The sequence below is a fragment of the Alnus glutinosa genome, chromosome 2 (assembly GCF_958979055.1).
Source record: "Alnus glutinosa chromosome 2, dhAlnGlut1.1, whole genome shotgun sequence".
Taxonomy (NCBI): Eukaryota; Viridiplantae; Streptophyta; class Magnoliopsida; order Fagales; family Betulaceae; genus Alnus; species Alnus glutinosa.
Genome location: NC_084887.1, coordinates 27,384,233 through 27,402,767, shown reverse-complemented (window position 1 = coordinate 27,402,767; position 18,535 = coordinate 27,384,233). Strand labels below are relative to the sequence as shown.

General features: G+C 36.1%; 2 protein-coding genes across 4 annotated transcripts; both read left to right on the top strand.

Annotated features, from left to right (window-relative positions):
* Positions 1-2,481: 2,481 nt before the first annotated feature.
* Positions 2,482-4,552, top strand: LOC133859131 (2-methylpropanoate--CoA ligase CCL4-like). The gene has a single exon (XM_062294449.1). It carries the CDS (start codon positions 2,605-2,607, stop codon positions 4,270-4,272), a length of 1,668 nt encoding a protein of 555 aa, XP_062150433.1. The 5' UTR covers positions 2,482-2,604; the 3' UTR covers positions 4,273-4,552.
* Positions 4,553-13,373: 8,821 nt separating this feature from the next.
* LOC133861568 (probable metal-nicotianamine transporter YSL7) lies at positions 13,374-17,267 on the top strand. 3 transcript variants are annotated; one of them, XM_062297357.1, is made up of 7 exons: positions 13,374-13,833; positions 14,512-14,675; positions 15,220-15,317; positions 15,435-15,569; positions 15,780-15,969; positions 16,155-16,268; positions 16,302-17,267. In XM_062297357.1, the coding sequence occupies exons 1-7, from the start codon at positions 13,413-13,415 to the stop codon at positions 17,265-17,267; spliced, it is 2,088 nt and encodes a 695-aa protein (XP_062153341.1). In that variant the 5' UTR covers positions 13,374-13,412. The 3 variants fall into 3 exon arrangements, with proteins under 3 accessions (XP_062153341.1, XP_062153340.1, XP_062153342.1); XM_062297356.1 differs by having other exon boundaries at positions 16,155-17,267; XM_062297358.1 differs by having other exon boundaries at positions 15,780-15,970; positions 16,243-17,267.
* The last annotated feature ends 1,268 nt before the right edge of the window (positions 17,268-18,535 follow it).

Here is an 18,535-nt window from a genome sequence, read left to right as displayed (position 1 = left end):
TGATTTGTAATGTTTTGAATTTGAATTTGGATTTGTAATGTTTTGGTTTTGGATTTGTTTGTATTTGGTTATTTGCATTTGTAGTGTTTTGGATTTGTATTTTCTTTTAATAGATATTTTAGATTTGTTGACTTTATACCAAAAGGTCCAAAATTTATTTATTTATTTTTTTGAAAACATTAAAACATGCTCAAAACCCGGCCCAAAGCCCAAATTAAAAAATGGTTTTCAAACTGCCGGTTATAACATAACAACCACTAACTGCCTAGGCAGAGGCGGTTGCGGTTAGCAGTTTTAGCCAATAATCGTTAACCGTAACCACTTGTACACCCCTAAGAGAGACTACAAAACTTCACTCAAGGCGGGAGAATACAAAGATTTCACAAATATTTTCTCTAATTATCTATTAACAACAAGATCGTCTTGAAACATAATATATTTATCCTAAAAGCTTAATTAAGCTAATAGGTAAGGCTGATTGGCTAAGTATCGGTTAAATCGGTCACAAGAGGGGTATTTTACTATTTTCGCATACATAATCAAAAAAGTCAGTTAAGTCGGTTAATTAACCGACTTTATACTGATAAGAATAAATTTTGACTATTTCGATTAAGTTGATTAATCGTTGGCTTTTTATATTGGACCAAACTTTCTTTCTTTTCTTTTCTTTTTTTCTTTTTTTCTTTTTTTTTTTTTCGCTAAACAAGTGTTTATTGGACATATTTTTGGGCTAAACAAGAAATGACAATTCGGTTGGGTTTGGTTCAGATAACCAATGAAATAAAAATTCTACGGCCTACCGAACCGAACCAACGTCGAAACACTTTTTATTAATTCTTACTACTAACCGCCAGAAGTCGATCGGCGGTCGGTAGCAGTTCAGTGGAGATCGGTAGGTGGGAATCGAATATTCTACTCACCCCTAGAATACAATAGGATGAATCCTAAATTAATATGAACTCTTAAATAACCTAGTTCTACTTTTAAATAATATAATCCTAATGAATACCGATCGATGAATAACCTAGGTTTTGTTGTGATTTGGTTGATTTGTGATGAGATTTGAATAGCTTTTTTCGGGTATGAGAGATCACAATAGCTCATTTTAGATAGGTGAGACCACAAAACTCCACTCGATAAGGGCGGGTAAATGCCATAGATTTCACAAATATTTTCTCTAATTATCTATTAACAACAAGATCGTCTTATAAATAGAATAAAATCCTAAATTAATAAGAGCTCTTAAATTACCTAATCCTAATTTAAATTGATCTTATCCTAATTAATGAATTGAAATTTCATTTATTAAACCTATTTAATACTAATCTTATCCCGGTTTATAATGTCGATTGATAAGGGTGCATGAATAATTATGAGACTAAAAAGGATAAACTTTAATTACAAAAAAAAAAAAAAAAGGATAGATTTTCAGCCAATGAAAGAGTGGCAAGTAAGCGCAAAAGATAATACATATATCCTTATCACATGGCACACATTAAGCAGGTGTTTCAGCAATTCCACCTGAATAATTATGATATAGTTAAAAGCAGGCATCTGGCACCATGTTCAAAGCATGCAGAATGACAAGAAATATGCTTACCCCATGATAGCTTGCGGTTGGTGGAGCAGAACTTTAATTTAGAGCGGCGCGTGCGGTTGAGTGGCGTCTTTGATGGCGGTGCCGGAACATTCATTGTGGGATCTGTCGAATGGCAGTGCGGCTGCCATTCTGAATGGACATAATCTTCAAGCGGCGCATGTGAGCGCATGGCGAATCCGATAAAACCAATCTTGCAACTTTAGATAGATCATTTTTCACAGTTTCAATTGGTATATTGACCGGCTCGATCGAAACGGTGACCGGAAGTGGGAGATCTAAACATGGAAGAGCTTTGGAATTCGTCGGGAAGACTGGCGGCACTTGAGATGATGCCCAAAAAAAAAAAAAAATGTGGGAAAGGTAATCTAGAATTTAGGCTTTGATGCTACCTCAAATCACCATTTATCTTAAAAACTTAATTAAGTTAATAGGAAATGATTGATTTAATTATATAATTAATATTATAATACTTCTACTCACATTTGTGTTCAAATTAAGTAGGGTATAACCTCTAAAATATTTAATTAAAATGAGAAGTAAACGATAAAGATAAAATTGAAATTCGAGAGTCTTGCTTTGAAACTTACTGTATATTGAATCACACGTATAGTAGAGCCTGGCCTATTAGTTCCTTCTAGTGTTCTTTTGGTATTTATCTGAAATGACATAAATGTAATAAAAAATTACATTTATATCCTTTTGAATGACATGTATGCAATTTTTTATTTTTATTTTTATTATATTTATGACATTCTAAATAGACACTAAAAGAAAACTAAAATAAATTCTAGCAATCCTCATAATATATAATATATGGATGGCAATAATACACATAGACATGCCAATGACCAATGTTGGACATGAAGAACATGTTTATAATATTGGTTGCCGTCATAAACTCTCAACCCAAGTTACCCAACACACACACACACACATACTTTCTATGTCCCTTTGAAACACACATAAACACATGATACACACGGGGAGAGAGAGAGAAGACAGAGATGGAAGAGTTGAAACCAAGGCCGGCAAATTCATCCCCTCTTACTCCACTGGGCTTCTTGGAAAGAGCAGCCACTGTCTACGGTGATCGCCCTTCCATTGCCTACGACGACACCACCTACACGTGGTCTCAGACACACCGTCGATGCCTCCAAGTAGCCTCAGCAATCTCGTCGCTCGGCATCAAGCGGGGCCACGTAGTCTCCGTTCTGGCCCCCAACGTTCCCGCCGTGTACGAGCTCCACTTCGCCGTACCCATGGCCGGCGCTATTCTCAATACCATCAACGCCCGTCTTGACGCGCGCATGGTTTCAATCCTCCTCCGTCACAGCGAATCAAAGCTCGTCTTCGTTGACTGCCTCTCGCGCTCTCTCGTCAATGAAGCCTTAACTTTTTTCCCACCACACGCCCAACGCCCACTTCTCATCCTCATCACGGATGATGAAGTCCCATTAGCACCGTCATCATCAGCCGTGCATTTCTATGACACTTACGAAGGTGTGGTGGAGAAAGGAGATCCCGAGTTCAACTGGGTCCGGCCGGACAGCGAGTGGGACCCCATGATATTGAACTACACATCCGGTACAACGTCCTCTCCCAAAGGTGTTGTGCACTGCCACAGGGGATTATTCATCGTAGCCCTTAATTCCCTTGTAGACTGGTCGGTACCAAACCAGCCCGTTTACCTGTGGACCCTGCCCATGTTTCACGCCAATGGCTGGTGCTTCCCTTGGGGCATGGCAGCCGTTGGTGGAACCAACGTCTGCCTCCGTAGATTCGACGCGCCCACAATCTACCGTCTGATCGAAAAACACGGTGTGACTCACATGTGCGGCGCACCCGTCGTGCTCAACATGCTATCAAACTCTCCTAACAGCCAACCGCTCAGAAACCCGGTTCATATTCTCACCGCCGGGGCGCCACCACCGGCGAGCATACTGCTTAGAGCCGAGTCACTGGGTTTCGTAGTGAGTCACGGGTACGGGATGACTGAAACGGGTGGTACTGTGCTGTCATGCGCGTGGAAAGGAGAGTGGAACAGGTTTCCCGCTTCGGAGAGAGCCAGGCTGAAGGCAAGACAAGGAGTGAGAACAATTGGGATGACTGAAGTGGACGTGGTGGACACGGAGTCAGGAGCGCCTGTGAAACGGGACGGGTCGACACTGGGTGAACTTGTACTGAGAGGGGCGTGCTTGATGCTGGGTTATCTCAAAGACCCCGAGGGGACCTCCAAGAGCATGAGAGACGACGGTTGGTTTTACACAGGGGATGTGGCGGTGATGCACCCAGATGGGTATGTGGAGATCAGAGATCGATCGAAGGACGTGATCATAAGCGGCGGAGAGAACTTGAGCAGTGTGGAAGTGGAGTCGGTGCTGTATGCGCATCCGTCGGTGAACGAGGCGGCGGTGGTGGCTCGGCCTGATGAGTTCTGGGGCGAGACGCCTTGTGCGTTTGTGAGCTTAAAGGTCGGTACGTCGACTGGGAATGGGATGCCAACTGAGAAGGAGATTATTGAATTTTGTCGGGCGAAGTTGCCGCACTACATGGTGCCCAAGACGGTGGTCTTCAAGGATGAACTGCCCAAGACGTCTACCGGTAAGGTTCAAAAGTTTGTGCTCAGAGAGATTGCCAAGGCCATGGGATCGTCAAGAGCGAGTCGAATGTAGTGTAGTCTAATCTGTTATCGTTTGAGTCGAATCACTTTATCATCGTCATGAAATGTTGTCGTATTTGCTCTTCTTAATTAAGAGCAACGATAGGCAGGCCAACTTGCCGGCCCAGTCCGCCCCTTTTCATTAAAAGGAACTTTTTATTTTTTAAAGAAAAAGCAACTTCTGATATTATAAAAGGTTGCTTTTTTATTAAAAAAAGCCTACTGTAGCCCCAACTATCATTTCCCCTTAATTAAATTCTGGTCCACGTTGCTATTTGGTAAGAGCAAGGATAGGCGGGGCCCAACTTGCCGGCCCTGCCCACCCATTTTCATTAAAAAATTATTATTTTATTAATGAAAGTCTGTTGTGACCAGTAAGTTGACCTTCGACTATCATTTCCCATTTGGTAAAGATGGTTGAAATAAATTTGTTTTTAGTAATAGAAAAAAGTGATTAATATAATGTAATTTAAAAATAATTTATATGAAAAAGTAAAAAAAAAATTCTATTGTAATTAATTTTCTTATTTGATTACTAGTAATAAAAAGTAATTGATGTGATATAAAAAGTGAAATTATTTTTTTAAACAACTTAAAAACAATTAGTAGGAATTGTTTACAAAACATGGTCCATACATATTCTTCTCACAACCGAATGGTTTGGAATTGCTTCGATTGCATTGCAGGTCCGTATTGGGCTTTGTCGTCTCAATGTACAAGGTTTTATTAATAGTAAGACTAATGATATTTGTACACACTTTGTGTAAGACTCATGCATATGAGATTGATCTATCTCACATGCATGAGATATACACACAATACGAGTGTGTGTATAAATTAATAACACATCTCTAATAATAAAGTTCATGCACTACAAAAAAAAAAAGACATTTATGGACGGTTTTTTTCAAGACGGTTTCTAAAACCGTCTAGAAAATAAAATTTGCAGACGGTTTTTTTGAAACCATTTGAAAAAATTTTATTATGGACGATTTGATTAAACCATCTATAAAATTCCAGACGGTTTTATAAAAACCTTCTATAAATTTATGGGCGGTTTTTTTTAAAACCGTCGATAAATTTTATTTCCAAACGGTTTAGTTAAAACTGTCTGGAATTTTATAGATAGTTTTTACCAAACCGTCTGGAATTTTTTTTTCCCACGCCATGTCATCAATTCGCATGATACCTCTTATTTCACCACGTCTGTCAAATTTATTTCCCAACCAAAATCAGAACCATCGATCTCTCTCTCTCTCTAGCTCTCTCTGATCTCTCAGTCTTCTTCTTCCCCCAAAACTCTCTTCTCCCCAAAAAACTCTCTTCTCCCCAAATCTCTCTTCTCTCTCTCTCGTCTCTCTGATCCTTCTCACTAGGTGGCGATCTCGCCCAAATACGCGTCTACGGTCTTGGTGACTCTCTGCATCGCAGTGGAGCAGTGCTCTTCGAAATCACCGGCGACCTCGTTGTCCATGGTATCGATGTTCTCGTCATCCTCGTTGACGGGGATGGACGTGACGTAGGCGTCGCGGTCGTTGCCGCCGTATAGGTCGGTGTCGAAGGTGACGAAGGTCAAGGAAGCCAGTTGCTGCTCCACACGCCTCCGCTCTTCCTGGGTCTTCGCTATCTCCGGGACCATGGCGAAATGGTCAAAATTAGGATTTTCAGATTTTGGGTCGTAATGTTGAACTTGAAGGGATTTGTAGTTGGTCTCGACACTCCAGTACGAACTACGAAGGGCTGGATACGAACGATTGAGAAAAAATTTGTCAAGCCGAAGTGCTTTGGCATATGTCGTATAAAAACCACATGTGTGGCGATGAAAAAAAACCAGAGCATGCCGGAGAAGGCAGTAGAGGAAGTTGAAAAAAACCAGAGCATGCTGGCGATGAAAAAAAAAAAAACCAACGAGAGAAATAATGGATATTAATTAACGATATAAATATATAAAACAAAAGGAAATAAATCAAAACAGGAATTTTTTTTTTTTTTATAAAAAAAATGAAGTCTAAACGGTTTTGCCCAAACCGTCTGGAACTGCTTTTGGATGGTTTGGGTCAAACCGTCTGGAATTCCGGACGGTTTTGTCCAAACCGTCCAGAAATTCATTTAGCGACTTTATATCATAGACGGTTTAAAACCGTCTGGAATTGATTCTAGATGGTTTTTCTGCATTTCTAAACGGTTTAAAACCGTACAGAATTTACTTTTTTTTTTTTGTAGTGATGTCAGGAGTTTCAAAAGTTGATGCTCTTCTTCTTTTCTTTTTCTTTTTTTTTTTCTTTTTTTTTTTATTTAATTTTATTTTATGAAAAATGATTGTTTTACATTTTGTATTTAGATCGATTCGATTGTTCCTTTCAATAGTTGATTTTAAAAAGGCACTAGCTATCATGTAACAGGTTTGTTTTTTTTTAGGAAAAAAAAGAAAGAAAAAAAAAAAAAAGGTTGTATTCTTATCTGTCAAAAGCAAATACCCTATAATCAATTAATAATTTAATAGTGAATTGTGTAACATGCCTTTTACGAAGCGTCCCCTAGTTTTAAAACAAGAAGTGGCCAAAAAGTTCTGGATTAAATTAATTCAAATAATTTATGAGTTTCTCTTTTAAAACCCAAAATGATGTTTGTATACTCTTCATTCGATTCTCTCTTGTGATAAGGCCTGTGTAAGCTAGCCAAAGTAGGTCTACAAGTGGGTGGTTATGGTTAAAGTGTCTCACATTGTTAAGAGATGTTTGTCTTGTAAACTTTATAAGTTATGGACACCCCTCCTCTCTCAATGCGTCTTTTGAGAGTAAGTAAGGCCCATGAACTTTTACAGTTATTAATCATTTAATAATCACTAATTGTTAAAAACTGTATAATCGCTTTTATAGGTAGTTGAAAAAAATTTGTTGACGGTTTTTAGAGTAAACGGAGAAGGTTAATAAGTGCTAACACCTAACCGCCTACCCTTATATCAATAAAAAATAATAATAATATGAAAAACAACATTGTTTTGGTACGTACGCTTGATATATGATTTTCGTCTTGAGTTTAATGAAATTAATCTTTATTTCTAAAAAGAAATTAACAATAATATTATTTAGCTTTATTTCATTTTGAAGCATTTTAATTATTTAAAAATGCCCTAATCCATATAAAATAATGAAGTCCTAGAAAGGTCAAGGAAGGCCCAAAACATTAAAATACACCCAAAAGGCCAAATTTTTAAAAACGGTTATGAGTTTCAATAATCGCTAATCGGGATTAGCGCTTATTTTAAAACTACTAACTACTTAAGGCGGAGTGGTGGCGATTATGAAAATTTTATAACCGTTAAGTTGCTTACAGTTAGTGATTGATTGGAGACAATAACCGCTAATTGCCCCGTACACCCCTAAGCGAAAGCAAGAGAGTGCAAACAATATTTTAGAGGATTAAAAAAAACATTTTTTATAATCTATTTGAGATCAAAAGAATTGCAGCAGTATATTGCATTATATGTAACCAGTAACCTTAGGCAATATCCTGCTGTAAGTCTGTAACCCCCACTAAAGCTTTGGAGTCGACTTTTTCAAGAGTTGTCTAAAGCATCGATGAAAAGGTGGACTAACTAAAAAGGAAATAAAAAGAGAAAAAGTTGAGGGGTAGAACAAAAAAAAAAGTAGGATACCCACCACTTCAAATAAATTATAGATTATTACAAAAAAAAAAAAAATTAAAGATCGTAAAATTATAGAATTCATGGCTCATTTTTTAATTTTTATTTTTTGTGCATGGAATGGCTTAGAAAATGTTATCTTTTGAAAGGTGGTATGTTACCGAAACAGTCAAAAAGAATTTTCCTCTTAAAAAGTTTATTTTTCACTTTTGAAGAGACTTCTTTTTAGAGAACAATAAAATAGCTTTTGGCTCAATTTTTTTTTACAATATAAAGCCCAAAAACATGATGAAAGAATATTTAATTTTCATTGGTAACATGTTACATTTTTACTAGGTAATATTTTTGAAGCCGTTCAATGGAAATAATGACCTAAATTCACGTAATTTTAGAATCTATTTTTTCTTTTCTTTTTAAATTGTAGGATATCCTTATCCCCAAAAAAATGAGTTAAGACTAGTAATTTTTGTTTTATGATGGAAATAAACAGGTATATTTTTTCATATATATATATATATATATATATATATATATATATATATATATATATATATCACTCTTTAGGTTTTAATCACTTCTAGAATCCATTTTTGGTTTTAATCACTTCTAGAATCCATTTTTTTTTTTTTATAAAAAAAAATTACTTTAAAAATCAATGCCACCATTTGCATTTCGGTCCAAATTATCGGCGAAATTTTCATAAACCAATCGCAAAGTTACACAACAACATAATAAAGTGGATGCGTCTCTAGACATGCAAATTTTTGTGTACAGTGTTTAGCTCGATGAGCCGCTTCCAACCTTATGTTTAAAAGAATTCTCCCTTAGTCACCCATTTTTCTTATTCCATTTGGACTAAGAGAGTGAAGAACTGCCAAAATAACCTTTTCCCAATTTGGCTTAATAAAAAAAACAAAAAAAAAACTCACTAGCTGTGTGAAAATATTAATTTATATGTATTTGGCCATTAAAAAAAGAGGGGGGGGGGGGGGGAATCAGGGGTTGCAGAGGAGGCGGGTGGAGGCATGAGGCATCACATCACAAAATGGGGTCTCCAAGGTCCATCCCCTTTAGATCCTCCAACAAGTGCACCCACTTCATTTTTGTTTGTTTTTGTGGTTGGGGTTGTCGATGTGACGTGTTTAACTTTGTCATTGTGATTGGTTGGCGAGGAAGAAACTCTATTAGTAAATTTTTATTTTTATTTTTATTTTTTTTTATTTTTTTTTTTTTTGTGAGTAACTCCATTAGTAATTTTGATGGAGAGAATTTGTTCTTGTTCATGTCAGCATTATTGTTCAGTAACTTTTGAAGGGTTGTCAGATTCATTTGTGAGAATTTGTTCTTGTTATTATAGATGCAATAGAGTAATGCTACACATCATCTCATTGTTTTCATTTTGTCCCCCAAAATTGATGTGGTTCTTAAAATCACCATTGGATCAAAATCCAAAAGTGATATATCAAAAATTCAATGGTGATTTTAAGAGCCACATCAATTTTGAGGGACAAGAGAATGATGTATAACATTACTCATCTTGTGATATGATGATGCAAGATGCCCTTGCAAACTAGCATCCCAAGGACATCCCTTTAGGCTTTAGGGCATCTAATTAAAGCTGAATGATAATCCCCCCATCTAATTAATCGTGTTCCGTCGGATTTGTTATCTTGTAAAAGCTTCACCAACTCATCAATATTATTCCAGCCATGGCTCTGTCAATTACACTACCTGTGTTTTTCCTTTTATTTTAGTTTTTGATTTTTTTTTTAAATATATTTCATATTTTGTTTTTAATTTTTTTTTTGTTATTTTAAATGACACATGTTACACTATAATTAGTGTGATGTGTCGCATTACCAGATTCGGTTAATTTTTTTAACAGCATTGACTATTTTTATTTTATTTTTTTACCATAAGAGGTGATTCATCATTTTTTAATACTCAAAGAGGTATTTGTCAAAACACCAAATAACATGGACCGAAATGCATTTATCCCTTTAAGAAAAGGATTAACTACTTCTTCTTCTTCTTCTTCGAAGTTTCTTTTTTTTCTTTTTTCCTCCTAAACTACCACTTATTTACACATTATATGTAAAAAAAAAAAAAAAAAAAAAAAAAAAAAAAAAAAAAAAAAACCATTTGCTAGTCAAGATTGTTAAATCAGATGGAATATGCATTTTTATACGTAAAATGACGAAAATAACCTCAAATAAAAAATACAAAAAATACAAACATTTTAAAAAGAAAAAAAGTTTAAGCTTAAACTTAAACTAAAAAAACATAGGGGTGGTCAACGACTAGGGTATTTTTGTTATTTGATGTCATTTCAACTATTTTGACTAATGACACTTTTTTTTTTTTTTTTTTGGCAAGAATATGGTAGCCCAATAAGATTAAATGTGACATGTGATAGTTTATATGTGGGTCAATGTGTAAATGAGTTGCAGTGTAAGAGCATTCACAACAGACATCTTATAATGGGTTTTATTCCCTAAATTTAAGAAAAATATCAAGAAAGTCACATAAAATTACCCACATTAGATACACTATTTTTCCTATACCTTATGAATGCTACAATGCAACCTAATGCATTAGGTTGCATTGTAGCATTCTCAAGGCATTATTAAGTGTTATACTTGTTCACCTAGACGGGCCAAATCACAACTGTTCACCCATTGTACTTGTTCTTGAATACGGAAGTGAGAGCTCAAGAAGTGTTTGTTAAAGATTGTTCTGCTATTTTTTTTTTCTTTTTTGAGTAATAGTAAGAAATGATTGATGTGATATAAAGTAAAAATAATTTATATGGAAAAATGAAAAATTTTGTTTTATAGTGGCTTTTTTTATTGAAAAATGCTAGGTTGTACACCCTTATACTCTTGTTGTCCAACTCATCCTATGTGGACAACAAGAGTACCGAGGTGTACAACCAAACATTTCTTTTTTTAAAAAAAAAAATTATTTGAAAAATAATAAAATATGATTGATGTAATATAAAAAGTGAAAAAAAAAATTAGGATATTTTAAAGTTGACTTTTTTTGAAAGAACTGAAAGTAAGACAGGTGTTTGGTAAGCAACACACCATTTCTCTCATTTATTTTTACTTTTCCCAAAAACAATCAACTTCAAAATATTCTAATTTTTTCATTTTTTATATCATATCAATATTTTTTTTTTATTACTATTCAAATAAAAAAATTCACTACAGTACAATTTTTTCACTTTTCCATACAAATTCTTTCGTTGCTTTATATCACATCATTCACTTTTTATTATTACTAAAAATAAAAAAATCAACTCAACCAGTATGTTTGGCAAGTGACCGAACAGATCAGAATCGTGCGTCTGACATAAGGGAAAGAATTTTTGAGTATAATTTTTTTGGGCGTAGTAGTAAGAAGTGATTAAAAAAAAAAAAAAAATTGTATGGAAAAATGAAAAAAGTTTTGTATTGTAGCGAATTTTTTTTATTTGAATAGTAATAAAAAAAATTATTGATGTGATATAAAATTAGAATGTTTTGGAGTTGATTGCTTTTGAAAAAAATAAAAATAAAGTGGGAGAATTATCTGTCACTTGCCAAACAACCCAAACAATCTTTACCAAACAGGCATTAGATTGTTGCGGAGGTTATCAAACATTCTCATAGGCTGCTCTTGGCACTTGGCAGAAGCAGTCCGGTTGGAGGAGCCAATCCCTGTCTGGGTTGTCATCGTTACATGAATTGGAGTCCACCCGCATGGATTTACTACACAAATCCTGCGAGTTTGCAATTTGCACTATTTCAAAGCTGTAAATCAAACTAACAGCTGAAATTAAAAACAGCTAGAGAATTGGACGGCTGGATTCGAATGAATACCGGCTGCTAGCTTGTTGTTGATCGAGGATGGTAATTCAATCAATGTTGATCCTGAAATATCGCCCAAATTAATTAACCAGCAAGTCAATGATTCTGCAATGGTCAGGCCAACACGTCATTGTGATACTGCATCAGATAAGGCAACATATGATCCTGGCCGTATAATAATGCTCAATGCAGTAAGTATAGGTTTGACAGCAAGCCTTGAAGAAGGAAACTATTACAAAAGTTCTCTTTCAATACAATCATGATCAAAGGGGAGTATTACTTTTTTACCAAAGTTTTATATATTGAACGACATGAAAATTTTTACATGATAAAAATATGTCATGTTGATAGTGAAAATTGAGTATATTTTTATCAGGTTCTTATAATTTATGTCGTATAAAAAACTTTGAGCAAAAATTGTTTTTTAGTTTAGTAAAGAATAAATGCCAGTTCAAAAGTGAAGAAAAAGTATTTTGGACTAATTTTCTTTGTGTTGCCTCAATAACATGTCATCTAGGACATATTTAAGAGGGGGCCGGTATAGGTCATGGCCTCCCGCAATTCCAAAAAAAGAAAAAATAATTATAAGGTAAAAAAGAAAATAGCCTACTACATCTACCAACATTTTTTACCCTTGGCCCATGCCCATAAGAATTTCTGGCTCCGTCTTTGCTCTTACTCATCTATATATTAATAACATACATTTGAAAAATTAAAGAAAAAACTTCACTTATAATTTTTGATCATTCATTATTTTTGCAAAATTGTACCAACACTTTAAAAAATGTCAATTTAAGGTTTTTATCTTTCAAATTGTTTTCAATTTCAATACTTCATTAGAATTTTCCATTAAATATGTCAAAATTCTCAAAATACTTGTGTTTTTGTTTTAATATAAAAAATAATAAATATTTTCAAAGATTGAGGCGTAGGGTGTTTTTATAAATTCCATTAAATTCTAACAAATGCCTAAATTTTAACAATTTTTTTTTTTTTTTCTAAAAAAATTGAGAGTATTTTGAAAATTTTGATATGAGTTAACTTAAAATTCTAACGGATTATTAAAATTGAAAAAAAAATAAAAAAAATTGCAAGATAGATATCTTAATTAATTTGATACTATATAAAATTTTGGTATCTTTTTACAAAATAATAAAAGATGAGAGGCTATAAATAAAATTATGTCAAAGATCATAAACTACAAAACTGTTACTGCAGCTATATATAAAAGACATTAGAATATTAGAATTATAACAGAGAGCAACATCTTCAATGGACATCTCCGGTATGTCTCCCCCTTTATCTCGTAAAACAGCCGACAAATTTGAGCGATACTGAAAAATAAATAAAACCATTCCACTCCAACAGGCTGCATGCGCCGGAATCGGTTCGTTGCAACGTTGCACGGTAATAATTAACTACAATAGCAAAAAAGGAAAATTGAAAGACCGCCAGTTTCCGCGTAATGGTTCTCCCTTCGAGGACAGCTTGGCAGCATAATAAATGACAGAAATCAACAGTTCGAGAGAGAGAGGGCGAGGGAGAGGCCGTGAGAATAAGTATCGGACGTATGTACGTACGTAGTAGTATTCAAAGCCAATATCCGCTTATCGGGCGTTGGCGGAGGGGAGCAACGGGCAGGAGAAGAAGGATCTGATGCCTTCTTATGGAGGGCACGATGCGGTGGCCGTGTCTGCTGAAGAAGAAGACAAGTACTACACCAAAAGGACAGCTTTTGCCGAAGAGGCAGAGAGGGATGAATTTATGGAACTAGCGTCCATAGAGGAGATATTCTCGAGCGAGGAGGTGCCCTCATGGCAGAAGCAGCTGACTTTGAGGGCCTTTGTGGTGAGCTTTATTTTGACGGTTCTCTTCACCTTCATAGTTATGAAGCTGAACCTCACCACCGGGATTATACCGTCCCTCAACGTCTCCGCCGGGCTGTTGGGCTTCTTCTTCGTCAAGACATGGACCAATTTCCTCGAGAAGGCAGGTATGCTCAGGCAGCCGTTTACCCGGCAAGAGAACACTGTTATTCAGACCTGCGTCGTTGCCTCCTCTGGCATTGCTTTCAGCGGTACGCTCTTTATTTCGTTGAAACGTACACATTGGACAACACTTGGCCTCCATGCATGCATATGTGTGCTTATTTTTTTTTTTTTTAAAACTTCACTTTTGCAATTAAATACTCAAATTTTAGTAAGTGTTAATTTAAGGTATTCATATTTATTTTTTTTTTTTGTCAATTTCAACCATCCATACCTGAATTTTCAAAAAGTTTATAATCTTTTTTTTTTTTTAAAAAAAAAAAAAAGGAATAATTTGAGAATTTTAATCGGATTTTCAATATATAAAGGGTTCCATTTTCAATATGATTGCTAATCTTTGGAAATATTAACTAGCTAGCCAACTAGCCACCTTTGGCAAATATCAGAAGGCATTTTCATTGACTAGTCTATATGAAAGAGATCGAGTTCAATCTTTGAGAGAGAGAGAGAGAGAGAGAGAGAGGGAAATGTCGTTTAAAACCATTAGACTTGTAAAAGTAACATGCATGTTAATATGCAATATGCAAGGTTAAGCAATAGTATATATGGAAGAAATTATATGTCTCACAACAGAAATAATCCATTTATTTGTGTCACTCATACTCAATTTTTTTAATTTACACGTAATCCTTTTTAAGTCTTTTTCCCAAGTCATATTGTTAATATATATATATATATATTTTAATTTCTTGAGTTTGAATGAGCAGGTGGCTTTGGTGGTCACCTCTTTGGAATGAGTAGGACTGTTGCCAAACAATCTACAGTAGCTAACAATTCACAAAATATCAAAGACCCGTCACTAGGATGGATGATTGGGTTTCTTTTTGTTGTTAGCTTTCTTGGCCTCCTTTCGGTGGTGCCTCTTCGGAAGGTAACATACTAAATTAACAATCCAACTCTTACCGATCTATCATTGGGGTTGCAATATCATTATTTCGCGACAAAAGAAAAAAAAAAAAAAAAAAACCTCCCTAAGTTATGGTGGGTATTTTTGTCATTTTTTGTTGTGAGACAAGAATATTGCAACTCTTGATAATTGAGGGCACATTACAAAAAAGATGGTAATTATAGGAAGGTAAATATAGTTTTCTCAAAACTTAATCAATTTTCCTTTCCCTCCTATCCTATCAATTTTTGGGCAGAAAACAAATCTCCCAAAAGGGAGTGGAATTATCCTTACAATTCCCTTCCCCTTCTTAAAAAAATCTCAAATAAGAGTAAATACCAGTCATTATATTATACAAGTAATTTTTCATTAATTTATTTTTTTCACCCAAATCCCTTCTCCCATACACATTGTAACTGCTGGCATGCACAATATGATCAAGATTGAAGCAGTCTTGTTTTTCCAACTTCTAACTCTATGTCCAGATTTCTTTATTTTTAAATGATATCTAATGTACAGTATGTTACAGATTATGATCATAGACTTCAAATTGATATATCCAAGTGGTACCGCAACGGCCCACTTTATCAATAGCTTTCACACTCCTCAGGGTGCCAAGCTAGCAAGGTGAGGGCCTTGATCCTCTTCCACAATATAGTTTCCTTATTAAGTTAACTGATCATGATGTATTAATTAACTTGGTCTTCGATCATAATTTTCCTTAATTTCATTCCCCCATTATAGGAAACAAGTGAAAGCATTGGGGAAGTTCTTCTCCTTTAGCTTTCTATGGGGCTTCTTCCAATGGTTCTTCACTGCAGGTGAAAACTGTGGATTTGTAAACTTCCCTACATTTGGTCTCAAAGCCTTCGAGAACAGGTATGTAACTCCCCTTAAATCTAGAAAGTAACTACTATTGAATCACAGTTGCTTAAATTGAATGGTATATTGCTACTACTATTAAGTCAGCACATTAATGTCCATCTTTCTCGATCTCTCTCTCTCTCTGCTCGAAGAAACATGACTTTCATATTTTATCTGTTATCATTTATCCTTATCTCTATGTTTGTTTATTTTATGGTCAACCAGGTTTTACTTCGATTTCTCAGCTACTTATGTTGGTGTTGGAATGATCTGTCCATTTTTAATTAACATGTCTCTGCTTGTGGGAGCAATTCTTTCGTGGGGTGTCATGTGGCCTCTCATAGCAGCCAAAAAGGGCTCTTGGTACCCTGCAGAGCTCAGCCCTAGCAGCCTACATGGCCTGCAAGGTTACAAGGTGGCTCATCTTTTTATTTTACAATTGTCTAACAATATTGACTTGGCACTCCAAATCAATAAGGATTAATTCAAAGATTAGTTGGGAGTGTCATGTTAATCTAGCTTGTTGAATAGAATTATAGTATTTAGCATTTTTCGTTGAAAAGGTTTATGAACTTAATTTGCTTTTTTGTTTTGTTGTAGGTATTCATTGCTATAGCCATGATACTTGGTGACGGCCTCTACAACTTCTTTAAAGTCCTTGGTTGCACTCTATTTGGTTTATATAACCAATTATGCAACAAAAACTCCGGCACGGTTCTCCCTCTATCTGGTCGCTCCTCCTCTGAGAGCCCTTTATCACTGTCTTACGACGACCAACGTCGGAACCAATTATTTCTCAAGGACCAGATTCCGGCATGGGTTGCTGTTGGTGGTTATGTCATTCTCGCAATCATATCTACTGCCACACTTACCCACATATTTTCCCAGCTCAAGTGGTACTATATTGTGGTAATTTACGTAATAACACCAACGCTAGCCTTTTGCAATGCTTATGGTTCCGGGTTGACAGACTGGTCCTTGGCGTCGACATACGGAAAGCTAGCCATCTTCACTATTGGTGCATGGGCAGGGGCCTCTCACGGAGGAGTTCTGGCGGGTTTAGCGGCGTGTGGTATCATGATGAACATTGTTTCCACAGCATGTGACTTGATGCAGGACTTCAAAACAGGCTACATGACTTTGGCTTCACCCAGATCCATGCTTGTGAGTCAAATTATTGGAACAGCAATGGGCTGCGTTATTTCTCCTTGCGTCTTTTCGTTCTTCTACCAGGCCTTCCCCGATATGGGTTCTCCCGGTTCAGCATACCCCGCGCCTTATGCTCTCGTTTACCGTAATATTTCGATATTGGGGGTTGAGGGGTTGGCGGCTTTGCCGCACCACTGCCTCGAGCTTTGCTGTGTGTTTTTCATTGCAGCCATAGTTATCAACGGTACCAGAGATGTAGCGGGAAAGAAGTGGGCGAGGTTTATTCCACTTCCTATGGCAATGGCAATACCCTTTTATCTTGGAGCTTACTTCGTCATTGATATGTGTGTGGGGAGCTTGATACTGTTTGTGTGGCGGAAGGTAAACAAGGCTAAGGCTGACACGTTTGGACCGGCTGTAGCATCCGGGTTGATTTGTGGCGATGGGATTTGGTCTCTGCCGAGTTCAATACTCACTGTGCTAGGTCTTAAGCCACCCATTTGCATGAAATTTTTGTCGAGAGGAGCAAATGCAAAGGTGGATGCTTTCTTGAAGGGATCTTAAAGTCTCGTATCTTGATATTCTCTTCAGCCCCGCCGGTGGCAGGCAGTGTACGTGGATGCATGCGCTCATGTGTTCGTCTTTCTGTAGCTTTAATTTTCCCTATTTGTTTCCACTTCCCTATATATATTCGCAAATTTATAGATTTCCACGTCTTTTATCCAATCTATCAGCCATTAATGATTAATTATTATTATTATTATTATCGTTATTGTTGATTTTCCATTAGAGGATTATATATATTCAATTCAATGCATGTGCTAGTTTATAGCCAATTACCTACTAATGTAATTGAAATCTCACGAGAAATGCTAGGGGTATTTAAATTTTTACAAAGAGAACTTTATACACTGATGTGGCACATACCTAAAGACGAAAATGCCCTTGTAACAAAATCCATTATTTCAAGACCACTTGTGGCCAGACGACTTGCCGGACGAAAGACCCCCTTCATCTGTGGCCAGACGACTCGTTGGACCGAAGACCACCTTGTTCTATAGCCAGACGTCTCGCCGGATTGCCGGTTTGGAGTTTCCGGCTTGCTCCGTGATTTCTCCATCACGGCCAGTGGCACTGGGCATCATCCAGCCATGCTGGATCCCAGCCAGACGGGCGGGATCCAGCCCATCCCTGGCTGGATCTCGACCGGGATCTGGCTATTCGCCGACCAAAAGCGTGGTCTTTCATGAGGATTTGTATGCGTGTGAGATTTGAGAAATGCTAGGTGTACTTAAACTTTTACAAAGGAAAGCTTACAAACTGATGTGGAGCCTCGATCTTAGGGCCTGGATCTGATGTGGAGCCTCGATCTGATGTGGAGCCTCTCATGAGGATTTGTAATTGCTGACGTTGTGACAAAATGTCGGGTTCTATTTTGATAGGTTTTTGAATTAAAAATTGAAATATATTAAGAAACAATTATTTTGTTTCTTTTCTTTTGTTAATACTTAATGAATACTAATTTTATTTTAATATATTTTTTATTCATGCTTAATCACTCTAATCTTAACATATTTCTTATTCATGCTATAAAAATTTATGGCTATGTCCTTGTCAGTCACTCTCTCTTGGCTGTTGGTGTGGGTGCGCACCACCACCATCTATTTTTATTTTTTCAAATAACAATATAATTTTTACCTATAAAAAAAAAGAAGAGAAAAATACACATAACTCCCTCAAACTATCATCTCATTGTCAATGTCCCCCCAAACTACGAATTGTGTCAATCTCCTCTCTTAAACTACTGAAAAATGTCAATGTTCCCCATAATG

Excerpts from the sequence above, each read along its gene's own strand:
- LOC133859131 (XM_062294449.1), top strand. The coding sequence starts at position 2,605 with ATGGAAGAGTTGAAACCAAGGCCGGCAAATTCATCCCCTCTTACTCCA.
- LOC133861568 (XM_062297356.1), top strand. The coding sequence starts at position 13,413 with ATGCCTTCTTATGGAGGGCACGATGCGGTGGCCGTGTCTGCTGAAGAA. Across the intron at positions 13,834-14,511 it reads CTCTGGCATTGCTTTCAGCG|GTGGCTTTGGTGGTCACCTC; the intron begins GTACGCTCTTTA and ends TTGAATGAGCAG. Across the intron at positions 15,970-16,154 it reads ATGGCCTGCAAGGTTACAAG|GTATTCATTGCTATAGCCAT; the intron begins GTGGCTCATCTT and ends GTTTTGTTGTAG.